We start from the raw sequence: 24,080 nt of genomic DNA, 5'->3' as shown, positions 1-24,080 counted from the left end.
AGATACGGCCTAGATGGTAGGATAAGGTTAATTTGACTATAATGTCAGTGATAAGATTGTAAATTAAACTGACTGCAAGTTAAAATCAAGTATGAATACATTAATATTTATTTCACCAGGTCCAGTGTTTCTGTAAATGTTGAACATTTTTGACGTTTTTATGATAGAATTATTCAACAAAACATCACTCCTTCATGCTAGTGGCCTTGTGACCAAGATCTAAATAGTGCTAACCTAAACTTGCCCTCAGCTCCCCCTACTTCTCTCTCAGTTCCTCGTCCTCCTACCACCTCTAGCTTGACCTTAAGAACAATATCTCAAAGGCTTCAAAGCAGGTGACGAATTCCAGAACACTTCACTAGCCGCAGAGCATCTAGATTGACCAAGAATGTCCTCTAGCTCCACTAAATGGGTGTAAGACCGACAGAAGACATCTGATTTCCTTCCTTGTTTAAAAAGCCTGTTTAGTCTGTCTGTGCTCTGTGATGGAAAGTACACAGACACAAGTAAACAACATGCACACATTTTACATGCCACTGACGTCTTGTCACAATTCACATCAATGAGGGCAAAACATATCTCTGTGGATATTTGGCCAGGATTTACAAAGAGAATACGATTCCAACTGAATGTCTTGAAATGGGATCCGTGGGTGGAGGAAAGGAAGGCAGCTCCACCTCTGTACTGATCCATTAATCACCACTTTGGTTCGATAGCTAGTCTGTGTGAGTGACAGTAACCCTGTCTCCACTGTAAGTGCACCTCTTAAGGTCTTAAATCACCCTGTGCTGCCATCGTTAGGCCTCATGTCAGAGCCAGTGGCATGTGTTCATGGATGCCTAGGGAAGTCAGGCCCCTCCCAATAAAATAATAATGATTTATCTTTATTAATTTTCCTTCAATTGGCAAGAGGCTGACTCTATCTCACCGGAGAAAGCATCCGAGCGAGCGAAACAGCACTCCTCTGTCTCTGTATGTGTAAGGCATCTATCTGATCCTGGTCAAAAGAGTATACATTATTGCCACCCGTAGAATTTAATGCAAGGGAAGCCAGCGAGCATTTGGCCACCCTTGATCATTTCAAAATAAAATAATAGCCAATCACAGTTGAGTTGAATTGAGTGAGCTCAACTGTGAATGGTCCTAGCGCACAAAAATAAAATTGTGAAAGGAAGCCAGTTTGGATTTGGCTTCCCTCAAATCACATCACATCGAGAGCAATACGTCATTGACAGAAACAACTTGAATTGTTGCATCTGGTGGCTAGCTACGTAGCTAGCTAAAATTGTCCCTCTCCTAAATTAGCCATGGATGGTGATAGAGATTTGAACTTGTGGTTTTACTTAATTCTCCCAGTAGCCAATGATTATAACGACAAATCTGATCCAACCATAAATTCATACATTGTGCCCCTAGCCTGAGAGGATGGAAGTTCAATATGTAGCTAGATGTAGAAGCTAATGTTTACTAGCTAACGTTGCCCATAAAAAGGAAGTTAGGCTAGCTAGAGCGAGCAAGCATTTTAGGCAGGTAGCCCAGGACAACAAAAATAAAATTGTGTACTGTATAACAGAATCATAGACCGTTTCGTCAACATGAAAGAGAGGAGGATGGCATTGGCATTTCTCTACAAATAGGGTGAGTTAACATGTTTTCTCTACTTGCACGCACGCACACACACACACACACACACACACACACACACACACACACACACACACACACACACACACACAGAGAAATCATAACCATGGACAGCCACATCTTATTTAGCTTAAGTTGATTGGACTAAATTGTTTTTGGTATCTTTTAGTTGTCAATGTATTAGACTAAGCATAGGTGATTAGAGGATGTTGAAATGTTGAAGTTGAAATGGTGCTGGAATAGTGGAGGCAGCTCTTGTTTTCTTTGCGACTTATTGCAACTCTCCGTGGTTCTAAATCAAGAGTTGTTTAATAGTCCAAAAATGTCAGAAACATTAACTTTCTTGACCATTCTGTAGGTCATGTAACTGTTTGTTACATGCAATATGCTTTGTGGACTAACCCAGACAGAGTTTGCTCTCCGGTTTTGTGATGAAACTAAGGTGTGGTTGAATTTATTCTGCCACCATGTCTTCTTATTGTCTCAGCCTTTAGGATTATATATCACTGTAGCAAGGCATGTGAACTAACAGGTTATAGAGCAAACAACACAATTATCACAACACATAGGCTGTAATATGGCTTTTTTTCTGGCTTGGCTTCGCCTGTTATTTTACCCACGCACCGCTACTGGTCAGGGCATCGTCCTTCATACCAAAATGAGTTATCAGAAGGGACCCAGAGTTTTTCCTGGTCAGGTCATGAGGTCAGGAAAAACTCCTGACACTAATTGAGGTCAGAACAAAAATGAGACTCAGTCAATAGTCACAGTAACAATGCTTGACTGCGGTCAAGGCATAGCTGAGGTTAAAACCCTTCCAAGGCGCAGCTCGAAAAGTTAACGAATAAATCAGTGTTTGCCCCATCAAGACGTTAAATGCCACATGAAATGAGGAGAGCGAGGTAGCATGTAGCTGTGACTGAGTCCAACAGCTAAGCTTCATTCCCCCCTTGACTATGTGGTATTGATCTGTCGCTCATGGAAAAGTGCTGGCACACTGGAAAGTGTGGAAGTGAAGGTTGCTTGGCTGGACCCAGGCAGTGACTCAGGTTTCATGGCCAAGGAAAGAGTCTGACGAGGCCCAGCACCATGACCGCCAAGGACCATGGGCAGGTTGAGCTGAGCTTCCACACTGGCAAAGCTGCTGGACAGCATGAAGCACTAAGACTGGCTCAGTTAATGGAGAGATGTAGCTAGCATCAGACAGGCTAAGCGTGCATGCTAAGGTAGTGCTCACTCGCCTAGAAAGGCTAGCATAGCAGGCTAGTATAGTGCTCACTCTCTCTAGATAAATTGACATACCGACCACCAAGGCTAGCAAGGCTAGCTACATTATGCTCAACCCATGACATGACTAACGGTTTCTCTTTCTTTTCTGATTTCAGCTCAAGTTCCTGACAGTGATGAGCAGTTTGTTCCTGATTTCCACTCCGAAAACTGTAAGGAAAAAATGCATGTGTCACTGCTAAGAATTCTGTGTGTGTGCCTGAGGGAGAGAGAGAGAAACTTAGATACGGGGTAAGCGTTGGGATGTTAAACTGTTCAAGGCTTGGGCGGAGCTACTGTACTTGTCAAAGTTAAGGTAATCTTTGCCTGTGAAACAAAGCATTTCCAAGACACATACTTAATACAACCTACTCATCATGGGTGAATTTGGATGCTACTATTGTCCTCCTCCATCCATTTGCATAGTTATGAAAGCTGAATGGATCGGCCCAGGAAACCAGTAAAAGATCATTCAGAGTCCAGGTACAAATATTCCCTTTTGTGTATGTCTGAGGTGTACGAGGGGAGAGCAAATTCCCGTACTACACAACTGCGTGGCTAGTATTTGAATGGGTTTCCCTTTTTGTTGTGTGTATAGACAATGGGGATTCAGGATCTGTAGGGGAGTGTGCGCTTTACAAACAGCGTCCTCCGTGCCCTTTTCATTTAAAGCCATTCATAGAGTTAGGCCCTTTTTACATTGACGAAAGTTGGAGATTCTCGAGAGGAGATTCTCGAGAGGTATCAAAATAAATTGTGAGACAGTTGGGCCACCAGAGACTCTGGGTTCGCGCCCAGGCTCTGTCGTAACCGGCCTTGACAATTGGCCTAGCGGGAGGGGTTGGCCGGTATGGATATCCTTGTCTCATCACGCACCAGCGACTCCTGTGGCAGGCCGGGCACAGTGCGCGCTAAACCAAGGTTGCCAGGTGCACGGTGTTTCCTCCGACACATTGGTGCGGCTGGCTTCCGGGTTGGATGCATGCTGTGTTAAGAAGCAGTGCGGCTTGGTTGGGTTGTGTATCAGAGGACGCATGACTTTCAACCTTCGTCTCTCCCGAGCCCATACGGGAGTTGTAGCGAAGAGACAAGATAGTAGCTACTAAAAACAATTGGATACCACGAAATTGGGGAGAAAACGGGGTAAAATTCCCATTATTATTATTTTTTAAATAAATAAATAAATTGTGAGAATATATACTTATTAATAATGGAATTTAAAGCTGTGAATTGCTCACATCTCGACCGCTAGCTAACTTCCGGGGTAGCGCACAAGCAGGGCAGTGTAAACAGAATTGTCTCATTGAGTCCAGCACTCCTACAGTAAAAATCATAATTGCGGAACAATGTTTTTGGAACAGCTGAAATGCATAGACATTTTCCTTATATTTGAGACTTGTATTATTGAGTTTTTACCTGAAATTGCAGTAACAGCCTGTTACATTCTACATTTGTAGCCGTAGCTTTAAGAAAAGTAATCTCAACAGTGCTTGGCTACCCTGCACTGAGCCACTTTCCAGGCAGGAAGCCATTTGATCTAGCTATGCAAGCTAGACCTGATCAGCTCCGGAGGAAATGATCAACGTTTTAGACGCAATTTGTGTTTACCTCATATAATGACTTCCATGGTGTTGATCAAATGAAGCCTGGTTTGTTTTAAGGCAGGGTTATTCAACCAGGGGGTCCGCAAAAAATAAATAATAATAATAATGTTTTTATGAATATCGATAGCAACAACAGAATAAACAAATGTAGAATTACATACATACAGCAGAAAAGCAGAATATCTTCTTTCTAATGATCTCAACTTTTTTTTCTTAACTCCTAATATTGAGCTGGCTGCTGGTAAGCTTTCTTGACTTGGACATAAATGTTTGCCAACACATGACCAAATTTTTGTTTAACCAGCTAGACAGCTGCTCTTAGCAAAACCGGATTTGGAGTTACCTTTCTAGCTAATAGGCTATGTTAACGTTTACACTTCCTCTTCCAATTATAATGTGGGGAGATCAGAACAATTAAACAATTTTTTTTTAACCAAATCTATTAATTTTAAAATGTTGATTACCTCTCTCCTTGTCATTATCATTCTCACCTGAGGATAAGACAAGATGTGAAAATGATTTTTTGCAAACATATGATGGGGGACCCTGGGTCGCGGGTTTGCCTGGGGTGTGGGGTTCCCTGGGCAAGAGAAGGTTGAAGACCCCAGTTTTAAGGGAACTTTAATACGCTGATATTGTCATGTAGAACTAAGAGCTAGCAATCTAGCTATGGTTCAGCATTCAGCTAACTGGCTAACGTTAGTAGCTAGCTATTATGATGTAGATAGCTAATGAGAATACAGAAATGATTTTGTTTAGCTTGCTTCCTAGCAAGCTCTATACAGTACTATGAATGACACTGTATGATAATGCTACTGTATTTTATATTTGTACGAGACAGGTAAACGTTCATGTTTGATATGCTAACATTACTAGCTAGTGGTAGCTTAGCTAACTGTGCTATTGTCTTACGTGCTAGGTACATTTAATGTATGTACGAACAAGAAAATAAACCCTTTAATTGTCTGCACATGCTTGTGAATTGTTGCATTATTCAAGAGAGTAATATGCTCTGGTTGCATTATTGAAGAGTGTAATATGCTAGGGTTGCATTATTTAAGAGGGTAGCTAATATGTTTTAACTAAATGAAGAATTGCTTGCATTGTTGAATAGTTTGCATGCTTACTGGCTAGTGTCTACTGTGATATTTATGGTAAATTTGAAGCTAAAAAGCAAAGAATGTCACATTTCCAGCCATGTCGAAAGGTAAAGCAAGGATGTAATGTAAATTGAAAAATCTAAATACACTACATAGCCAGAAATATGTGGACACCTGCTCTTCGAACATCTCATTCGAAAATCATGGGCATTAATATGGTGTTGGTCCCCCCCCTTTCTGCTATAACAGTCTCCACTCTTCTGGGAAGCCTTTCCACTAGATGTTGGAACATTGCTGCAGGGACCTGCTTCCATTCAGCCACAAGAGCATTAGTGAGGTCGGGCACAGATGTTGGGCGATTAGGCCTGGCTCGCTGTTGCTATTCCAATTCATCCCAAAGGTATTCGATGGTGTGGAGGTCAGGGCTCAGTGCAGGCCAGTCAAGTGCTTCCACACCGATCTCGACAAACTAATTCTGTATGGATCTTGCTTTGTGCACGGGGGCATTGTCATTCTGAAACAGGAAAGGTTCTTCCCCAAACTGTTGCCACAAAGTTGGAAGTACAGAATTCGTCTAGAATGGCTTTGTATGCTGTAGCGTTTCCCTCTACTGGAACTAAGAGTCCTAACCCGGACCATGAAAAAGAGCCCCAGATCATTATTCCTCCTCCACCAAACTTTAGTTGGCACTGTGCATTTAACCACTTTGCGGCTGAGCCGTTGTTGCTCCTAGACGTTTCCAATTCACAATAAGAGCATTTACTGTTGACCGGGGCAGCTCTTTCAGGGCAGAAATTTGACTAACTGACTTGTTGGAAATGTGGCATCCTATGACTGTGCCACGTTGAAAGTCACTGAGCTCTTCAGTATGGACCATACGACTGCCAATGTTTGTCTATGGAGATTGTATAGATGTGAAATAGCCGAATCCACTGATTTGAAGGGGTGTCCACATGTTTTTGGCCATGTAGTGTATCTTCACCAGTCCGCTCCTCAGACTCTCTTCCAATTTTCGTCAATCTGAATAGGCCCTTATGGGTGAGTCCGTTCAAAATGATGACGAAGAGGATATTGGTATATTTAACATAATTTTTTTATGCAGAATTAACATAGCAATTTCAATGGATAAAGTCTCAATTAAACATGTTTTGAACATAATTTAAACCTGAAAATAAGTCAGAAGTTGTACAGTGTGAAACTTAGCAACGGAGTTCCCCCTGGCCCTGCTCAAAACCCATTAGCCCCAGTGACACATGCCCAGTGAAACATATTGTTCCTGTCTGTGGAACAACAATGAGGAGGAGGAAGTGGCGATGAACCCTAGGGCACGCAAGGGTCATGTCTACTTAACCCTAGGCTAACCCAGCCAATCACTGCCAGCTTGCTGCCCATGGTTGACCCTCGTATGATCCGTAGGGTCATTGGGGATTCACTTTGACAGGCAGCTCACTTATATGCAGTAGTCTGAGCAGAGATGGGCTCAGGTTGACAGACAGCACTCCTGCTAGCTCCTGCTGTTCGTACTCAATGGCCAGAACACTCTTTTGGGCTCCTCTATTCAACATGATGTGATGGGAAGCTCCAAGTAGACAGGCCTGCCATTGACATAAAGATATTCTTCTACGTGTTTGTGGTTGCGACTGGTAGCGAGTCTATTGAAGCCCCCTGCGGGTTAAATGAAAGCCTTGTCTGTTCCCATACCCGGTTATGCATTATTCCATCGAACTCATCACTCTTCAGCCTTGTAATATAGTTCTAAACAGGTGAGTCAGATGTTATGGTAACTCAGAGTACACGGCGCAAAGCTGGCAAACAAAGTCCTAACGTTTTCTGGAGGCCGTATTGAAAAGGCGCCACAGCAAATCAAAAGTTGTTTTCTGAGTCAGGTTGTTACCTGTATGGGTGTGGAAGATAGAGGGAAAGGGAGCGAGAATGACAGAGAGAGCGAAAACGAGAGAGCGAGAGGGATGAAGAGAGTAAAAACAGAGCGCCAGGCTTTGGGACACTGGAATGCTAGATGAAGGAGATGGGAGGAGGGGGGGACAATAAGTTATTGTGCAATACCTGCACATCTGGTAAATCTATCTGTTCCCTTCTCCCTCAATAACAGATAACAAGCATGCTCTGTCTGCAGAGTTCCACTGAGGGAAGGTTATGTAAACACATGTCCTTTACCTCTGAATTATACTGTGTATTTGATGGAACTTGACCTTCAAGCTTTAATACAATACATGTGTGTTCCTTAATATATGATTCACTGAATACCGTTATGAAATGAAGTAAATTCTAAAGACGGGGATGACTTTCAGCTCGTGATACCTAAAAGGGAGGAGGTATGTTGACTTTTGGGGGTTTGACAAATCCCCCTATCTGATCTGTAATGAGGCTGTTGGATACTGACAGGCCCATTTGTTTTCAGTGTGTCTGGCTGCAGGGAGGGAACTCAGTCGATTGTCAAACAAATCTTCCACACGCTGACTGTTTACTTAGTTTCTACATTTGAAGGTTTTTAGAATTGTCTAAGAGAGAATAAATAAGCCATTGATAAATGTGTTGTTACTGAAATACAAATTGTGGGGCAAGCAAGAGTTCTTTGGGTTCCGTTAGATGGAGAGCAGCCCAACAGACACATCCCATTCATACATTTTCTCCTGAGTGTAAGAGGAAGCGTGTCTCCCCCTCTCCCCATTCATAAAAAAAAGTGCTACAGTACTACGTTACCCCCTTTGTGACCCCCCTCTCTACGAGTGGATTCTCTGACCCCTCCCTCTTCCTGCCTCTGTACAAACTAAGCTGAGTTTTAAATCTGGACACCCCTAACTACCCCCCTCCCTCTCTCTCTCTCCTTTCCTCCCTTCTACCCTCTCTCTTTCTCTACACATTGAGTGTTCCAAGATGTGAGCTGATCCAGTCATTTCGGAGCTGTGTGGGCCGATTGTTTAGTTTTGGGCCTTGTAGTAATTATATAGGAAGTTGTGGCTGTAGATGCCGTTCCAGTCTTTTAGAGAGAAAAGGGGAAACAGAGAGAGAGAACGGAAAGAGAAAGAAAGAGATAGGGAGTGCAGTTGAGAGCGAACGCTCACAGCAGTTTGTCTCATCGGTAGGAAGCATTCTGCCTCGACATTCATTTTCAACCTTCTCTCTTGTTTGTGTTGTTGTGTTCCCCTGCTCACTCATTCGTTCAGAGCTGGCCCAATCAGTCCCCATTTGGTGCAGAGGGAGAGTAAATTGGTGAGTCTCTCCCTCTGCTCTCTCTCTACTCAAACGAAAAGAAATATGCAGCCCAGTGTTCTCAACTTTCCAAAATACAGCTGCTATGCAACAAGTCTGCAAAAACATCCAGGTGACTGCCAGATATGCATGGATACCATTCGCCCCGGGAGGACGATTCCTCTTCAATGTGTATGCGTCCATGCGTGCGTGTGGTTATATGAGTGAATAGGTCATTTCCCTCTACAAACACACATGCATCCTACACATGGTACGCACACACACATACACACTACGCACACACACATACACACTCTGCATACACTTCAGCCCCACAGTTTTATGAATGGGCTGGTTGTGAGAGACTGGCTGAAGCAGCACATTGGGTCAAGGAGAGGGAATCTCAATTCATGAATTGGAGGGCCGTTATTCTACGACTAACACTACAAAAAGAGAGGGAGAACAATGCTTTATCTCTTTACATTTGGTTTCTGCTCATGCAATCCCTTAAATATATTTCCCAAAAAGTGTCTTATGTCTTCTCGATGTAGGGATTTGAAAGAATCAACAGTTGTTTTCCCTCTTGTAATGCACATACTAACACAATACTTTTGCCACATAATACTCACGAAAAACGGGCTTCTATGGATGGAGTAAATGTTGATTCAGACCAGTCCTGCAGACCAGGGACTGTATATGTAGAGATTTGAGCCAGCTCTAGCGGAGTGTCAGCTCAACCTTCTGAATGGGCAGTAGTGTGTTTTTTATTACAGAAGGGGGGTGGGGGGGGGTTGCATGTACGGGGAGAGAAAGGGGGGACTCGAGGAACTGCTGTGCTTTAACGTTCTCCGCAGCTGGAATGTTTTCTCTTTCTAAGGTGAGAACAGGGGAGAACAAGGAGGAGCAGATACAGGCAGGGATGAGGCCTAAAAAATAACAGGCCAGTTAGTTCCACGTTGAGCAATAATACATGACTGACGAGAAACAAGGAGGGCACGTCAGCAAAGCACACATGGCATCACAAAATAGCACCAGCGTTAATTGGTGAGGCAAGGCGGGCAGCTAGGGCTATACCTCTATTTTCTCTTCTTGACTGAGTCAGTCATACTTGGGTCCTGTTCAATAGGTAGAAAACGCTTTGAAAAGAAGTGAAAGTGGGACCTGCACCTGAACTTAAGAACACCAGTAAGAACACAGATCTTCTATGTGTCTCACTAAACATGACCCTGGTTTGCTCATTGTTTACAACCGCCACATGTGACTTTAAGACGGGATGGCTGATGGCTGATGGCTGATGGCTGTGGTCTTGCTATAGTGACTTGCTGACAGAGGACAGGACGTGTGTGTGTGGAGTGAACCTAGTAGCGCTGTATTGATCCTAAAGATTCCCCAGACGGGGGAGGAAGAGTGGGAGGCGGAGGGATAGATGAAAGGATAAAGTGTGGATACATCAGGAAAGGGGAGAGAGAGAGGAAGAGAGATAGAGGAAGAAATAGAGAGATTGAAGGGAGCGATAGGGCGAGAGGATCTGTGGACGTGGCATGTGCTCTGATAATTACAGGGAGGTGTCCGGTCAGGCTTTCTACTAGGACTTGATGGGAACAGTGCAGCACGTGTTCTATATCTCCAGTCAAGATAAGCCTGGTCTGCCCCCATATCTCCTCCCCTCCCTCACTTCAGCACTAGACGGATATCAGCCAGGTCACTGGGAGCTCATTATATCATTTCGGTAATGGCAGGGGGGGGGCGGGAATCGATCGGCACATTAAACATTAAGAGGGGGCAGCTATATTGGGGACTGAGGGATCGAGAGTGAAGAGTCAATATTGTGCCACATTAATCACACCCCTTGCTTTCTGCCATGGAACGTCCCGCTCGCTGCCCATGTCCTGGGATGGGGATATATTGTATTGTGTCCACTAAACAGCAATGGGGAGAAAGATTTATAGACGGTCAATGGCCATTCATAAAATACCACTGGGGATGAAATGGACAATGGATGAAGTGTGATTCATCTAAATGTTTAAAGAGATACAGGTCATGTTTTTTGTCAATAGGAAGGCAATGGCCAACTTTGATTCAACTTTCAGATTTCAGTGTAGCCGCGTAAACTTAGATGCTGTACCACTGAACATTTTGTTATTTACCATGCTATTATCCACAACACGTCCTGTTGTCACTGCTAATCGCTATTAGGGTCATTCATCGAGAAGAGGCGAAGTAGGTTAAGGGATCATTCTGGTGGAAGAGCTGCCTTTTTCTAAATCCTGTGTCCACTCCTCCTTGTCTTGACCACAGGATGGACATGACAGTCACATGCACACACACATTCTGATTCACGGTACCGTCTCTTCACTAGCTACTCCTGAACTGTTCTAGTTTCTCATGCAGGTCCTACAGTCATGTTGTCCTAAGGATATGTAGAGTATGCCACAGTCATTGGTGGGTGACATCATTTCATTTCAAATATTAAGCACACGGGATATGAAAAAGGAATTTCCACGGTCAAAAAAGGCAACCTGACAAAATGTTAAAATGATCTAGAAGTAAGAAGTGAAACTTGGATGATCACATGAACTGGGTTTCGTTCAAGTCCGCCACATCCTCTTACCAAAAAACAACATCAAGCTACACCCAATAATATGAAACCAAAATACATCGAACACTTCCGTTTCTCTTAAAGCGTCTTGATATCTCTCACATAGTTCATCGGTTTTGAAGCTAACAAAGCCAAGTGAGATAAAGGGACCTGCCACTTCGCTTTACCTTCCTGTTGATACTTCAGTACTGTCTATCTATCGTGTCAGGCTCATTTGGCAGGTATCTGACAACAATACTTTAAATATTCAAGGAAGTCAAGTCGTAAAAACAATATCTGATCAGAATGGGGGACCCGTAAATCAGATAGGAGAAACGAATGGTTAAATGGACCAAGCGTTGGCTTTTAAAGATGCCGAGTTGTCAGTTTGCCCATTGCTCTCTCTGCTCTTTCTGATTGTGCATTGACCTGAGAAGCACACATGTCCAGCACATGTTTCCATGTGCCAGTGGAGTAGCTGCTGGATTGTCTCTCTAGTCTCTCTAATGATGTGGAACACATTGAATCGTCGTCGTTAACTCGCCATCCCACTGGATTTTCCACTGATGCATTATTACACTGAACAAAAATATAAACTCAACATGTAAAGTGTTGGTCCCATGTTTCATGAGCTGAAATAAAAGATCCCAGAAATGTTCCATACGCACAAATGTCTCTCAAATGTTGGGCAGAAATTTGTTTACATCCCTGTTAGTGAGCATTTCTCCTTTGCCAAGATAATCCATCCACCTGACAGGTGTGGCATATCAAGAAGCTGATTAAACAACATGATCATTACACAGATGCACCTTGTTCTGGGGACAATAACAGGCCAATCTGAAATGTGCAGTTTTGTCACACAACACAATGACACAGATGATTCAAGTTTTGAGGGAGAGTGCAATTGGCATGCTGACCGCAAGAATGTCCACCAGAGCTGTTGCCAGAAAACTGAATGTTGATTTCTCTACCATAAGCCGCTTCCAATGTCGTTTTAGAGAATTTGGCAGTACGTCCAACAGGTCTCACAACCGCAGACAACGTGTATGGCATTGTGTGGGTGAGAGGTTTGGTGATGTCAGCTTTGTGAACAGAGTGCCCCATGGTGGCGGTGGGGTCATAGTATGGGCAGGCATAAGCTACGGACAATGAACAAAATTGCATCTTATCGATGGCAATTTGAATGCTTAGCGATACCGTGACGAGATCCTGAGGCCCATTGTCGTGCCATTCATCCTCTGCCATCACCACATGTTTCAGCTTGATAATGCACAGCCCCATGTTGCAAGGATATGTACACAATTCCTGGAAGCTGAAAATGTCCAAGTTCTTCCATGGCCTGCATACTCACTAGACCTATTGAGCATGTTTAGGATGCTCTGGATTGATGTGTACAACAGTATGTTCCACTTCCGCCAGTATCCACCAACTTCACACAGCTATTGAAGAGGAGTGGGACAACAATCCACAAGGCCACAATCAACAGCCTGATCAACTCTATGGGAAATAAATGTGTTGCCCTGAATGAAACAAATGGTAGTCACACAAGATATGACTGGCTTTCTGACCCACGACCCTATTTTTCTTTTTTATGTATCTGTGACCAATAGATGTTTATCTATATTCCCAGTCAAATGCAATCCATAGATTAGGGCCTAATGAATGTATTTCAATTGACTGATTTACTTATATAAACTGTATCTCAGTCAAATCTTTGAAATTGTTGCATGTTGCGATTATATTTTTGTTCAGTATACATTATACACACAGTACTTTCAATGTGTGGGCCAACATACTTGGAATTAAAATGTCAGCGTTTAAATTTCACCTAAATGTTTACAGTGAGTGAAATTGAGTGCCATTAATTCTGTACTTGATAGGGTTGAAAGTTACAGCAGTGGCAACAAGCCCAGTTGAAAGTAAGAATCACTTCAACAAAAAAGGTGCCAGAATTAGGTGTAGGTGAAGCAGCATATGTTGATATATTTTGACCTTTGCCATCATAACATATAAAACTATTGTTGAGCCAGTCCACAAAGTCAGAGAGAAGAATGCTATATAACATATCTCAGAAATCCATTTAGTTCCTTTCAAAACCTTTAGAGCCATTGTGATATTATAATCCTTGTTGTTTTTATTGATCTGTCATCGTTGGGATCAATTGGCCAGTGGGGGACCAGGTCTCTCTCTCTCTCTGGCTTTTTAGAAAGAGTCATGCACTAATGCAAGAAATGCCATATCATTAACATTCAAGGAAAAGTCCTGTGACAGTTGAAATACACCTACATTCATTCTCATGGTTTACCTATGGCAGTAGTTTGCAATACTATTCACCCTATTTGACATTGCCCCCCTCCCCCACATCGTGGGCCAAACATTTTAGTGCCCCCCCCTCTTGACGGTGAAAATACAAATGTTTTTAAAGTAATTTCCTGCAATTCTACACATTTTACCATGACTTATACCATGTTAATTATATTTAGGTGAGAGGGACTAACCACATCAATAGTGGCTCCCTAGAGGTCAGGGCCCCTGGGCATGTGACCAGTCGGTATTCAGCCATGATTGCAGCAAGTTTAGATAGCTGGCTAGACTAATTTACCAATCTAAAAATTGTTAGCTAAAATGGCTAATTGAGTGACTTCCAGTGACTGGCATTGCTGACTACTGGTGCACAACCAAATGTCGAACTTGTGTATTCTACTATTCTAACTCTCAACAGTAAGTTGAGTTTTGGGGGGGGGGCCCTAGCCGCCTGGGGACCTAAGTGACCACTTATGTCGCTTGTGCCTGGAATCGGCCCTGAACCAGAATCTCTGGGAAGCTCACTGGCTGGCTGGCGGGTACAGAAGCTGTCACGGCCTGCAGACTTCCAGAGACGTCCCATCCTAGAGATAAACACCCCAATGTAAAGTTCTCCAGATCCTCTCTCACTTCAGGTTTAAAATCCCCTAGAGGAGAACCTTTAATGGTAGGAAATGCTCTGTATAAAATAAACAGAGAAGTTTACAGGGGAGGGGAGTTTCCTACCTGGCATTCAATCCTGGCTGCCACTTGTTTGATCATTGCCATTAGCTACCAAGCTATGATTGGAATCCTGAACAAACTGAAGATCACAAGAGGATAGTGAGACGAGATAGATACCCTATTTCTTTTATTCTTTCTTGATACTTTACGTTTAAAACTTGAAGTCTCTTGATGATGCAACACTATGAACCCTGAATTCCTCTTTGCGTTACACAATGTAGTAGCATGGCTATGACAAGGTATTTCTTTAGCACTTCCTGTCTTAAGCCCCAGAGCTATGTCCCATTTCAGACGAGCTTCGGGCGGCTCCTCAGTCCTGAGAAGTTCCTATTAGTACCCCCATGTGTTCCAGCTGAGCACCCTTTTGTGAGGGCGGGGAGGGGGTGTGGTGGAGTGTTGAAGGGGTTGGAGGTCTCCGGTCCTGACATTTTGTTTGTGGTGGGCGTTGACTGAATAGTGCCCCCCCTTCCATAATAATCCTGCCACTTCCTGAAGCACTCAACCATGACCATCACCTTTCACCCTGCATCCTCCCCCAAGGCTTCACCATTTACATATGTAAAGTCCTCCTGCTCCTCCCTCCACCCCAACCTACAGGGGTAGTCAGAATGAGAGTGAATGGTGAGACACGAAGAGAAAGCATAAATCGAAAGGTTGGAAGAAAAAAAACTAATCAGAAAGAGGAGGAAACACAAGATGAAAAAACGTTCAACTTTCACCACAAGAAGAACGCTTTCCACATGCCCTGTAGCCCGACTCCGTTTATTTTGTGGAGAGAATAAGACAAGCGCATCAGCAGTGAACGTCTCTATAAGGTTACCGACCCCCTACCGAATGATGTTGAGATATTAGGATGTGTTCACATAATACACCCCCCCCCCAACACCCATTCCAAATATTAAGAGAGGACACACGCATCCCCTCTCTGCTTTAACTGAACACAACTCTAGGCCATTATACAGTACATTATGTTTAAGTTCACCACACCTCCTTAGAAAAAAAACTCCTTGAAGTAAAATATGAGGATCTTGGAGAAAAAGTGATGCAACTACTAACAGGGCTGTAGAGAGAGAAACCGGAGCCTGTAAACTGGGGTCAAATGTCCCAAAATGAAACCAGCAGGGAAGGGCAATGCTGTCCAAACTGTTTATATGACTGCCACTACTTTATAAACTTTGGCGGCAAATTTGATATAATTTGAACTGGATTAACCTCAATAATGTACGTTTTTTCCAAGATTTGTAAAACCATCATTTGTTTAAACCGTTTTGAAACCGCACATTTTAGGAATCAACCTTTTTCTATTTGAAATAAATCATTATTTTTCTGTCGTGTCATTCATTTAAGATACTCTTTGGAGAGGTCGAGTTTCAGAAGTTTTGTGCAGGGACTCTGCTGTCCTAGCTTCAGGGGGAAGCTGGTGCCACCATTGCGGTGCCAGGCCAGAGAAGATATCAAATACAACTGAAACAATTCCTATGCTCGAATTTTGGGATATTTCTATAGGCATCAAGGGATGGAGACTAATCCAATGTCTCCCATCCTTTGATCCTGGGCTTGATAAATCCTTTGATCCATTAGGGCTTCGTTAACGGGGAAGTCAGCCAACTTCTGCTAATTGAGGAAGCGTGCCAGACAACAACAGCAGCAATCACACACACTCACAGCCATCCCGTGCTCATTTACAAGAGTAATTAATATTGTAGATCCTGACAGACAAATCTCCACCAATTCACTATTGAACAGTGCTGTGCTTCATTCTCAAACAGAGACCCATGCTCTTGGCTTGATGCTGTTCAGAGAAGTATGCAGGTTCTGAAATTAAACATGTTCTGAGGCTGTCCTCAGAAGTGGGACCACATCAAAAGGCAATATGTCTGCCAATCATATTAGCTGCTCCACTTGGGCTGCATTGTGGCTGGACTTGTTTACTGTACACACTACACTACACACCATGGATTGTTTGCCATTCATAAGTGTGGCACAAAGTGAGAGGGTCAATATGTGAGGCAAACACATCCCACACTCTCATAGACGTATTCGAAAGTCAGTCAGTCATGTGCCGCCCTGGGTATTAAGAGAAGTGAAGAGAGCAGAGGGATTTGGAGTGCTGCAATCTTAATGTGTCTGTGTGGGAAATCTGGGTAAATACTTTCTAATCCTCTCTGATCGCACTCTAAAGCCAACACTTCCTCACCTGCCCGGGTTTGTCAAGGAGGGGAGACTAAAATAATAGGATTTCCTCTGTTCTACAAGCTGTCTGCCTGTCTTTCTGTCTGTCTGCCTGTCTTTTTGTATTTCTTTCTTTCTGTCTGTCTGCCTGCCTGTCTTTTTGTCTTTCGGTCTGTCTGCCTGCCTGCCTGTCTTTTTATGTTTCTTTCTGTCTGTCTGCCTGCCTGTCTTTTTGTCTTTCTTTCTGTCTGTCTGTCTGCCAGTCTTTTTGTCTTTCTTTCTGTCCGTCTGTCTGCCTGCCTGTCTTTTTATCTGTCTTTCTGTCTGTCTGTCTGCCTGCCTGTCTTTTTGTCTTTCTTTCTGTCTGTCTGCCTGCCTGTCTTTTTATCTTTCTTTCTTTCTTTCTTTCTGTCTGCCTGCCTGTCTTTTTGTCTTTCTTTCTGTCTGTCTGTCTGCCAGTCTTTTTGTCTTTCTTTCTGTCTGTCTGTCTGCCTGTCTTTTTATCTGTCTTTCTGTCTGTCTGTCTGCCTGTCTTTTTGTCTTTCTTTCTGTCTGTCTGCCTGCCTGTCTTTTTATATTTTTTTCTGTCTGTCTGCCTGCCTGTCTTTTTGTCTTTCTTTCTGTCTGTCTGCCTGCCTGCCTTTCTGTGTGTCGCTTTCTCTCTCTCTTTCTCAGTCTCTTTCATTCTGTCTACATTTCTCCCCAATTGTCTCTTTCTTTTGGCCTCTCTCCATTCCTCTCTAGCCTTCTATTCTACTGTGTTGCTCTCTTTGAATAGCTGTAGAAGTTCCTTTCGCAGCCTTTTACAGTCAGTCACTGCATTTTTTCTCCTCCCTTTTTGTGAATGGGATACAGACAGTACGTAATTACCTGGTCTCGGGTTTCAGCGGGGCCTGTTCTGTCAGCACCACACCCACTGCAGTCACACACAGTGCGCACACACACACACACACACACACACACACACACACACACACACACACACACACACACACACACACACACACACACACACACACACACACACACACACACACACACACACACACACACACACACACACAGGCCTCACCAGCTGGAAGTGCACAGCTGCTGCTGTTTACCCTCTCAGGGCCAGAAAAACATCCTGTGCTGTACAGTCGGTGAAAACCTCCCCTCACATAATAAACACATTCTCGGCACAGTTTGAAGCCCCACTTTTGGTGATTTGTGTGGCCTTTTAGACAAAGGTCCTCACCAAGAGAGGAGCTTGATAGACAGTAGACGTCTTAGGTGGAGTTTGGATTGGACACGAAAAGAAATATAGACTGTGCAGAAAAGAAGCGTCTAATAAACAGCTCAGAATGTTTGCAAACGAAGAACTAAACCAAGACAAAACATTTGTATCTAGCCATTTCCCTTTGGAAAAGAAAGTTCTTAACTGAAATACCAAAAATGATATAACATTGTCTGCCAAGGAAATAAAGAATGTATTATGTCTCAGTCAAACATCATGCTGACCAAAGTGTTACATTGCCTTTTGCTCATCTAAAGACAGTGTCTTGGCCAGTGTCGTTGTTTAGGTTTGGCCTGACTTTGTGTTGGTACATAGGATGTTATGGCTGGTGTTGTGTCTGGAGGAGAGGAGAGAAAGTGGGCGAGGACACCAACGGCTTCCAAATGAACTGCGGGAATGTGTGTACGCACATGTTATACGTGTGTTTAGATGTGTCTGTCTGCATCCCTTGTTTTCAATTGACTGTCACTTGAGTGTTCTGGCTCGTATTAGAGATTCCTGTGTGGATCAGAAGTATTTGCTTAGCCTTTGAGCTTGACAACACCACAGAGGGGAAAAGAAAATGATCCATGTGCGCCAACCTCCTTTTCGGGTCTCTGTTTCTTCTACAGCAGTGGCATTCCACAGCCCGCCAGTCACCATCAAGAAGGAACCACAGAGCCCAGGTTCCGACCCCAGCCAATCCTGTAGCCACAAGCAGACCTTCACCTACCCCAATGGAGAGCAGTGCCCTTATGCCAGGTACCCATGTCAGCACAACGGTGGCAAGAAAAAGTATGTGAACCCTTTGGAATGACCTGGATTTCTGCATAAATTCGTCATAAAATTTGATCTGATCTTCATCCAAGTCACAACAACAGACAAACACAGTGTGCATAATCTAATAACACACACATTATTATATTTTTATTTTCTATTATTGAATACATCATTTAAACATTCACAGTGTAGGTTGGGAAAAGTATGTTAACCCCTAGGCTAATGACCTTTACAAAAGCTAATTGGAGTCAGGAGTCAGCTAACTTGGAGTCCAATCAATGAGACGAGATTGGAGATGTTGGTTAGAGCTGCCCTGCCCTATAAAAAACACTCACAACATTTGAGTTTGCTATTCACAAGAAGCATTGCCTGATGTGAACCATGCCTTGAACAAAAGAGAACTCAGAAGACCTAAGATGAAGAATTGTTGACTTGCATAAAGCTGTAAAGTGTTACAAAAGTATCTCTAGAAGACTTGATGTTCATCAGTCCACGGTAAGACAAATTGTCTATAAATGGAGAAAGTTCAGCACTGTTGCTACTCTCCCTAGGAGTGGCTTTAAGAGCACAGAGCAGAATTCTCAATGAGGTTAAGTAGAATCCTAGAGTGTCAGCTAAAAGGAGTTACAGAAATCTCTGGAACATGCTAACATCTCTGTTGATGAGTCTAAGATACGTAAAACACTAAATAAGAATGGTGTTCATAGGAGAACACCACGGAAGAAGCCACTGCTGTCCAAAAAAACTATTGCTGCACGTCTGAAGTTCGCAAAAGAGCACCTGGATGTTCCACAGCGCTACTGGCAACATATTCTGTGGACAGATGAAACTACAGTTGAGTTGTTTGGAAGGAAGAAACACACAACACTATGTGTGGAGAAAAAAAGGCACAGCACACCAACATCAAAACCTTATCCCAACTGTAAAGAATGGTGGAGGGAGTATTATGGTTTAGGGCTGCAGGGCCTGGACAGCTTGCTATCATCTAAATGTATCAAGACATTTTGCAGGTGAATGTAAGGCTATCTGTCTGTCAATTGAAGTTCAACAGAAGTTGGGTGATGCAACAGGACACTGCCTCAAAACACAGAAGTAAATCAACAACAGAATGGCTTCAACAGTCGAAAATGTTCCTTCTGGAGTGGCCCAGTCAGAGTCCTAACCGCAACCTGATTTAAAATGCTGTGGCATGACCTCGAGAGCGGTTCACACGAGACATCCTAAGAATATTGCTGAACTGAAACAGTTTTGTAAAGATGAATGGTCCAAAATTCCTCCTGATTGTTGTACAGGTCTGATCCGCAACTACAGAAAACATTTGGTTGAGTTTATTGCTGCCAAAGGTGGGTCAACCAGTTATTAAATCCAAGGGTTCACATACTTTTCCCACCCTGCACTGTAAATGTTTAAATGATGTCCTCAATATAGACAAGAAAAATACAATTGTGTGTGTGTTATTAGTTTAAGCACACTATGTTTGTCTATTGTTGTGACTTAGATGAAGATCAGATCAAATTTGATGACCAATTTATGCAAAAATCCAAAGGGTTCACATAGTCTTGCCATTGTATAGTACACAGCTAATTATGGCCCGTTTACAAACATTTTAGAGTTAGACGGTCCATAGCAAGTCACTAGTCATCCAATTTCAGTCAATTATCAGGCATAAGTCAGTGCGGCAAAGAGAGTGACTAGACCACAAGCTATTGACCACAACGCCAGTATCTACAAAACAGCCATCCTCCATAAGCCCAGTTTGGCTTAATGACCTGTATTATTATTGCTAGGGCCTACTACTGATGCCATGGTAGTGCTCATAAACCACATTGGGATTCATAAACCATGTTTGTGTGTGTTTTTTCCAGTGCCTACGAGCAGAAGAGGGCTCCAGGACCAAATAAGAGCTCCTGCACCCAAGGGACACCCATGTCCCCCATGCAGCACCATTACTCCCCCAAGCAAGTCGGAGGCGCTGGTGGAAGGCCTGACAACATGGCCTACAACATGAACCACCCTGCTGCCTCCCAGCCACTGCCCAGCCACAACAACTACCCCATGAACACCAGGTATTACCCCCTGTACTGTACGAAATACTTAAACTTGTGCCAAAAAAGTGCATGCCTTTGGTGGGTGACAATGCGCTTTGGTGGGTAATAATGTGCTTTTGACACGGATGCTACAAGACTGTTTTGCTAGGTACCATCATCCAATGGCATTGAGGAGAATACCACCTCAGTCATCGGCTTCATCAATAAGTGCATCAATAAGTGCAATGACAACGTCGTCCCCACAGTGACCATACGTACATATCCCAACCAGAAGCCATGGATTACAGGCAACATCCGCATCGAGCTAAAGGCTAGAGCAGCCGATTTCAAGGAGCAGGACACTAATCCAGACGCTTATAAGAAATCCCGCTACGCCCTCAGACAAACTGTCAAACAGGCAAAGCGTCAATACAGGATTAAGATTGAATCATACTACACCGGCTCTGACGCTTGTCGGATGTGGCAGTGCTTGAAAACTTTTGCAGACTACAAAGGGAAACCCAGCCGTGAGCTGCCAGTGACGCGAGCCTACCAGATGAGTTAAATACATTTTATGCTTCAATGCAAGCAAACACTAAAGTATGCATGAGAGCACCAGCTGTTACGGACGACTGTGTGATAACGCTCTCGGTAGCCGATGTGAGCAATACCTTTAATAAACAGGTCAACATTCACAAAACCGCGGGGCCAGATGGATTACCAAGCATGCATGGACCAACTGGCAAGTGTCTTCACTGCCATTTTCAACCTCTCCCTGACCGAGTCTGTAATACCAACATGTTTCAAGCAGACCACCATAGTCCCTGTGCCCAAGGAAGCGAAGGTAACCTGCCTAAATGATTACCGTCCTGAAGCACTCACATCATGGCTCACATCAACAGCATTATCCCAGATACACTAGACCCACTCCAATTTGCATACCTCCCTAACAGATCCACAGATGACGCAATCTCAATCGCACTCCACACTGGCCTTTCCCACCTGGAAAAAAGGAACACCTATGTGAGAATGCTTTTCATTGACTACAGCTCAGCGTTCAACACAAACCCCTTAGCTTAGTGCCCACAAACTCATCACTAAGCTAAGGACCCTGGGACTAAACACCTTCCTCTGCAACTGGATTCAGGACTCCCTGACGGGCCACCTCCAGGTGGTAAGGGTAGGCAACAACACATCTGCCACACTAATCCTCAACACTGGTGCCCCTCAGGGGTGTGTGCTTAGTCCCCTCCTGTACTCCCTGTTCACCCACGACTGCGTCGCCAAACACAACTCCAACACTATCATTAAGTTTGCTGATGACACAACAGTGGTAGCCTGATTACCGACAGCCTATAGGGAGGATGTCAGAGACCTGGCAGTGTGGTGCCAGGACAACAACCACTCTCAATATGAGCAAGACAAAGGAGCTGATCGTGGACTGCAGGAAAAGGTGGGCCGAACAAGCCCCCATTAACATCGACGGGGTTGTAGTGGAGCGAGTCGAGAGTTTCAAGTTCCTTGGTGTCCACATCACCAATGAACTTTCATGCCCCAAACACACCAAGACAGTCGTGAAGAGGGCACGACACCACAGCTCGTGGTTGCGTTTCCCCCTCAGGAGACTGAAAAGTTTTGGCATGGGTCCCAGATCCTCAAAAAGTTCTACAGCTGTACCATCGAGAGCATCCGGACCGGTTGCATCACCGCCTGGTATGGCAACTGCTCGGCATCTGACCGTAAGGCGCTACAGAGGGTAGTGTGTACGGCCCAGTACATCACTGGGGCCAAGTTTCCTGCCATCCAGGACCTATATCCTAGGCAGTGTCAGAGGAAAGACCAAAAAATGGCCAAAGACTCCAGTCACCGAAGTCATAGACTCTTCTCTCTGCTACAGCACGGCAAGCGGTACCAGAGCGCCAAAAGGCTCCTTAACAGCTTCTACCCCCAAGCCATAAGACTGCTGAACAATTAATCAAATAGCCACCCAGACTATTTACATTGACCCCCACACCCACCCATTTGTGTTTACACTACTGCTACTCACTGTTTATTACCTATGCATAGTCACTTTACCCCTACCTACATGTACAAATTACTTTGACTAACCTGTACCCCCGCACATTGACTCAGTACCGGTACCCCCTGTATATAGCCTCGTTATTGTTATTTTATTGTGTTTGTTTTTTATTATTTTTTACTTTAGCTTATTTGGTAAATATTTTCTTAACTCTTTCTTGAACTACATTGTTGGTTAAGGGCTTGTAAGTAAGCATTTCACGGTGTGACAAATAAAGTTTGATTTGATACTGATAGTTTTTCATTGCCTTCTCTTCCCTTCTCTCAGTTCCAGGTATCAGGCCCCCTCAGCAGACATGAGCCCCCAAGGGTTCCCCCCCCAAGGGCAGGCCTTCCAGCGAATGCACGCTGCCCCAGCCGGAGGTGGTGGTGGTGGAGGAGGAGGTGGAGGACCGGGTGGAGGTGGTGGTGGTGGCGGGGGTGGCTACCATCGGCAGCACTCAGAACCCTGTCTGCCCTACCTGCAGCAGAGCTTCAAGCAGGAGTATCTGGACCCTCTGTATGAGAGGGCAGCCCACATGGCAGGACAAGGACACGGGCCTGGGCCAGGGCATGGATCAAGGCACCTACCTCACCAACCCCAAAACTCCCACCACCATCCTCACAGGTTCCCCCTGCCCACATGATGGTGAAGCAGGAGCCAACTGACTACACCTATGAGCCTGGTGAGTAATTCAATCATGGTGAGCCCGAGAGCAGAATGACAGAGATACAGTATGAGAATGTTTTGAATGGCAGCAATCCCTTTAGTATAAATAGTCTATAATGAATAGCTAATGTTTTTTTTTGGAGAGAAGCTAATCTCTAATGGAAGTCACTGAGCATCATTCCTCCCTGACAAATCACAACACACCGAACACTGCAAAACATACCCAAACTAATCCTATGTCACTCAAAAGAACATGTAGGCCTTCTGTAGGACGTAGGATGTATACAACCCAATTACCTACGCATTGAAATGTTATGTACATATTGCTTTGTGGCTTTTGCTCTCGGTCCTACAAAAGTTCCTTTGAGCCAACCTGTGTATGGCTAACCTTAGAACAAAATGTCCAAAAGCAGACACTTCTATATCTACAACAGACTTTTCCCTACCCCCTCCCTACCTCCAAACTCCTCCTTTCAACTCCCTGACACTTTGCAAAAAAGGTCTCGACTCTTGTCTGTAATTCGTTTTTTTTCCCCTCCTCTACACTCCTCCCCACTCCCTCTCGCCGCTCGCTTGTCTCACCGAAAGGAAGGCAGAGGAATTTCATTGAGAAAATGGAGGGCACTGGAAAGACTAGAGTCCCCAGTGGAGCACTCTGGGGTGTTGGGTTGCAACAGCGGCTTTCTTTC

The 24,080-nt window shown here is 44.0% G+C and overlaps 1 protein-coding gene across 1 annotated transcript in view; it reads left to right on the top strand.

Moving 5' to 3' along the window:
* The window catches only part of LOC115143883 (ETS translocation variant 4-like), a 41,347-nt gene that overhangs the window by 5,772 nt on the left and 11,495 nt on the right, over positions 1–24,080 (top strand). Inside the window, 5 exon segments of the mRNA XM_029684320.2 lie at positions 3,030–3,083; positions 18,489–18,618; positions 20,502–20,702; positions 23,011–23,345; positions 23,348–23,407. Of these exon segments, the coding sequence (XP_029540180.2) occupies positions 3,030–3,083; positions 18,489–18,618; positions 20,502–20,702; positions 23,011–23,345; positions 23,348–23,407 (780 nt within the window).

The sequence above is a fragment of the Oncorhynchus nerka genome, linkage group LG16, assembly GCF_034236695.1.
Source record: "Oncorhynchus nerka isolate Pitt River linkage group LG16, Oner_Uvic_2.0, whole genome shotgun sequence".
Lineage (NCBI taxonomy): Eukaryota > Metazoa > Chordata > Actinopteri > Salmoniformes > Salmonidae > Oncorhynchus > Oncorhynchus nerka.
The sequence above is the reverse complement of the archived record's forward strand: the minus strand, read 5'-3'. Positions and strand labels throughout refer to the sequence as shown.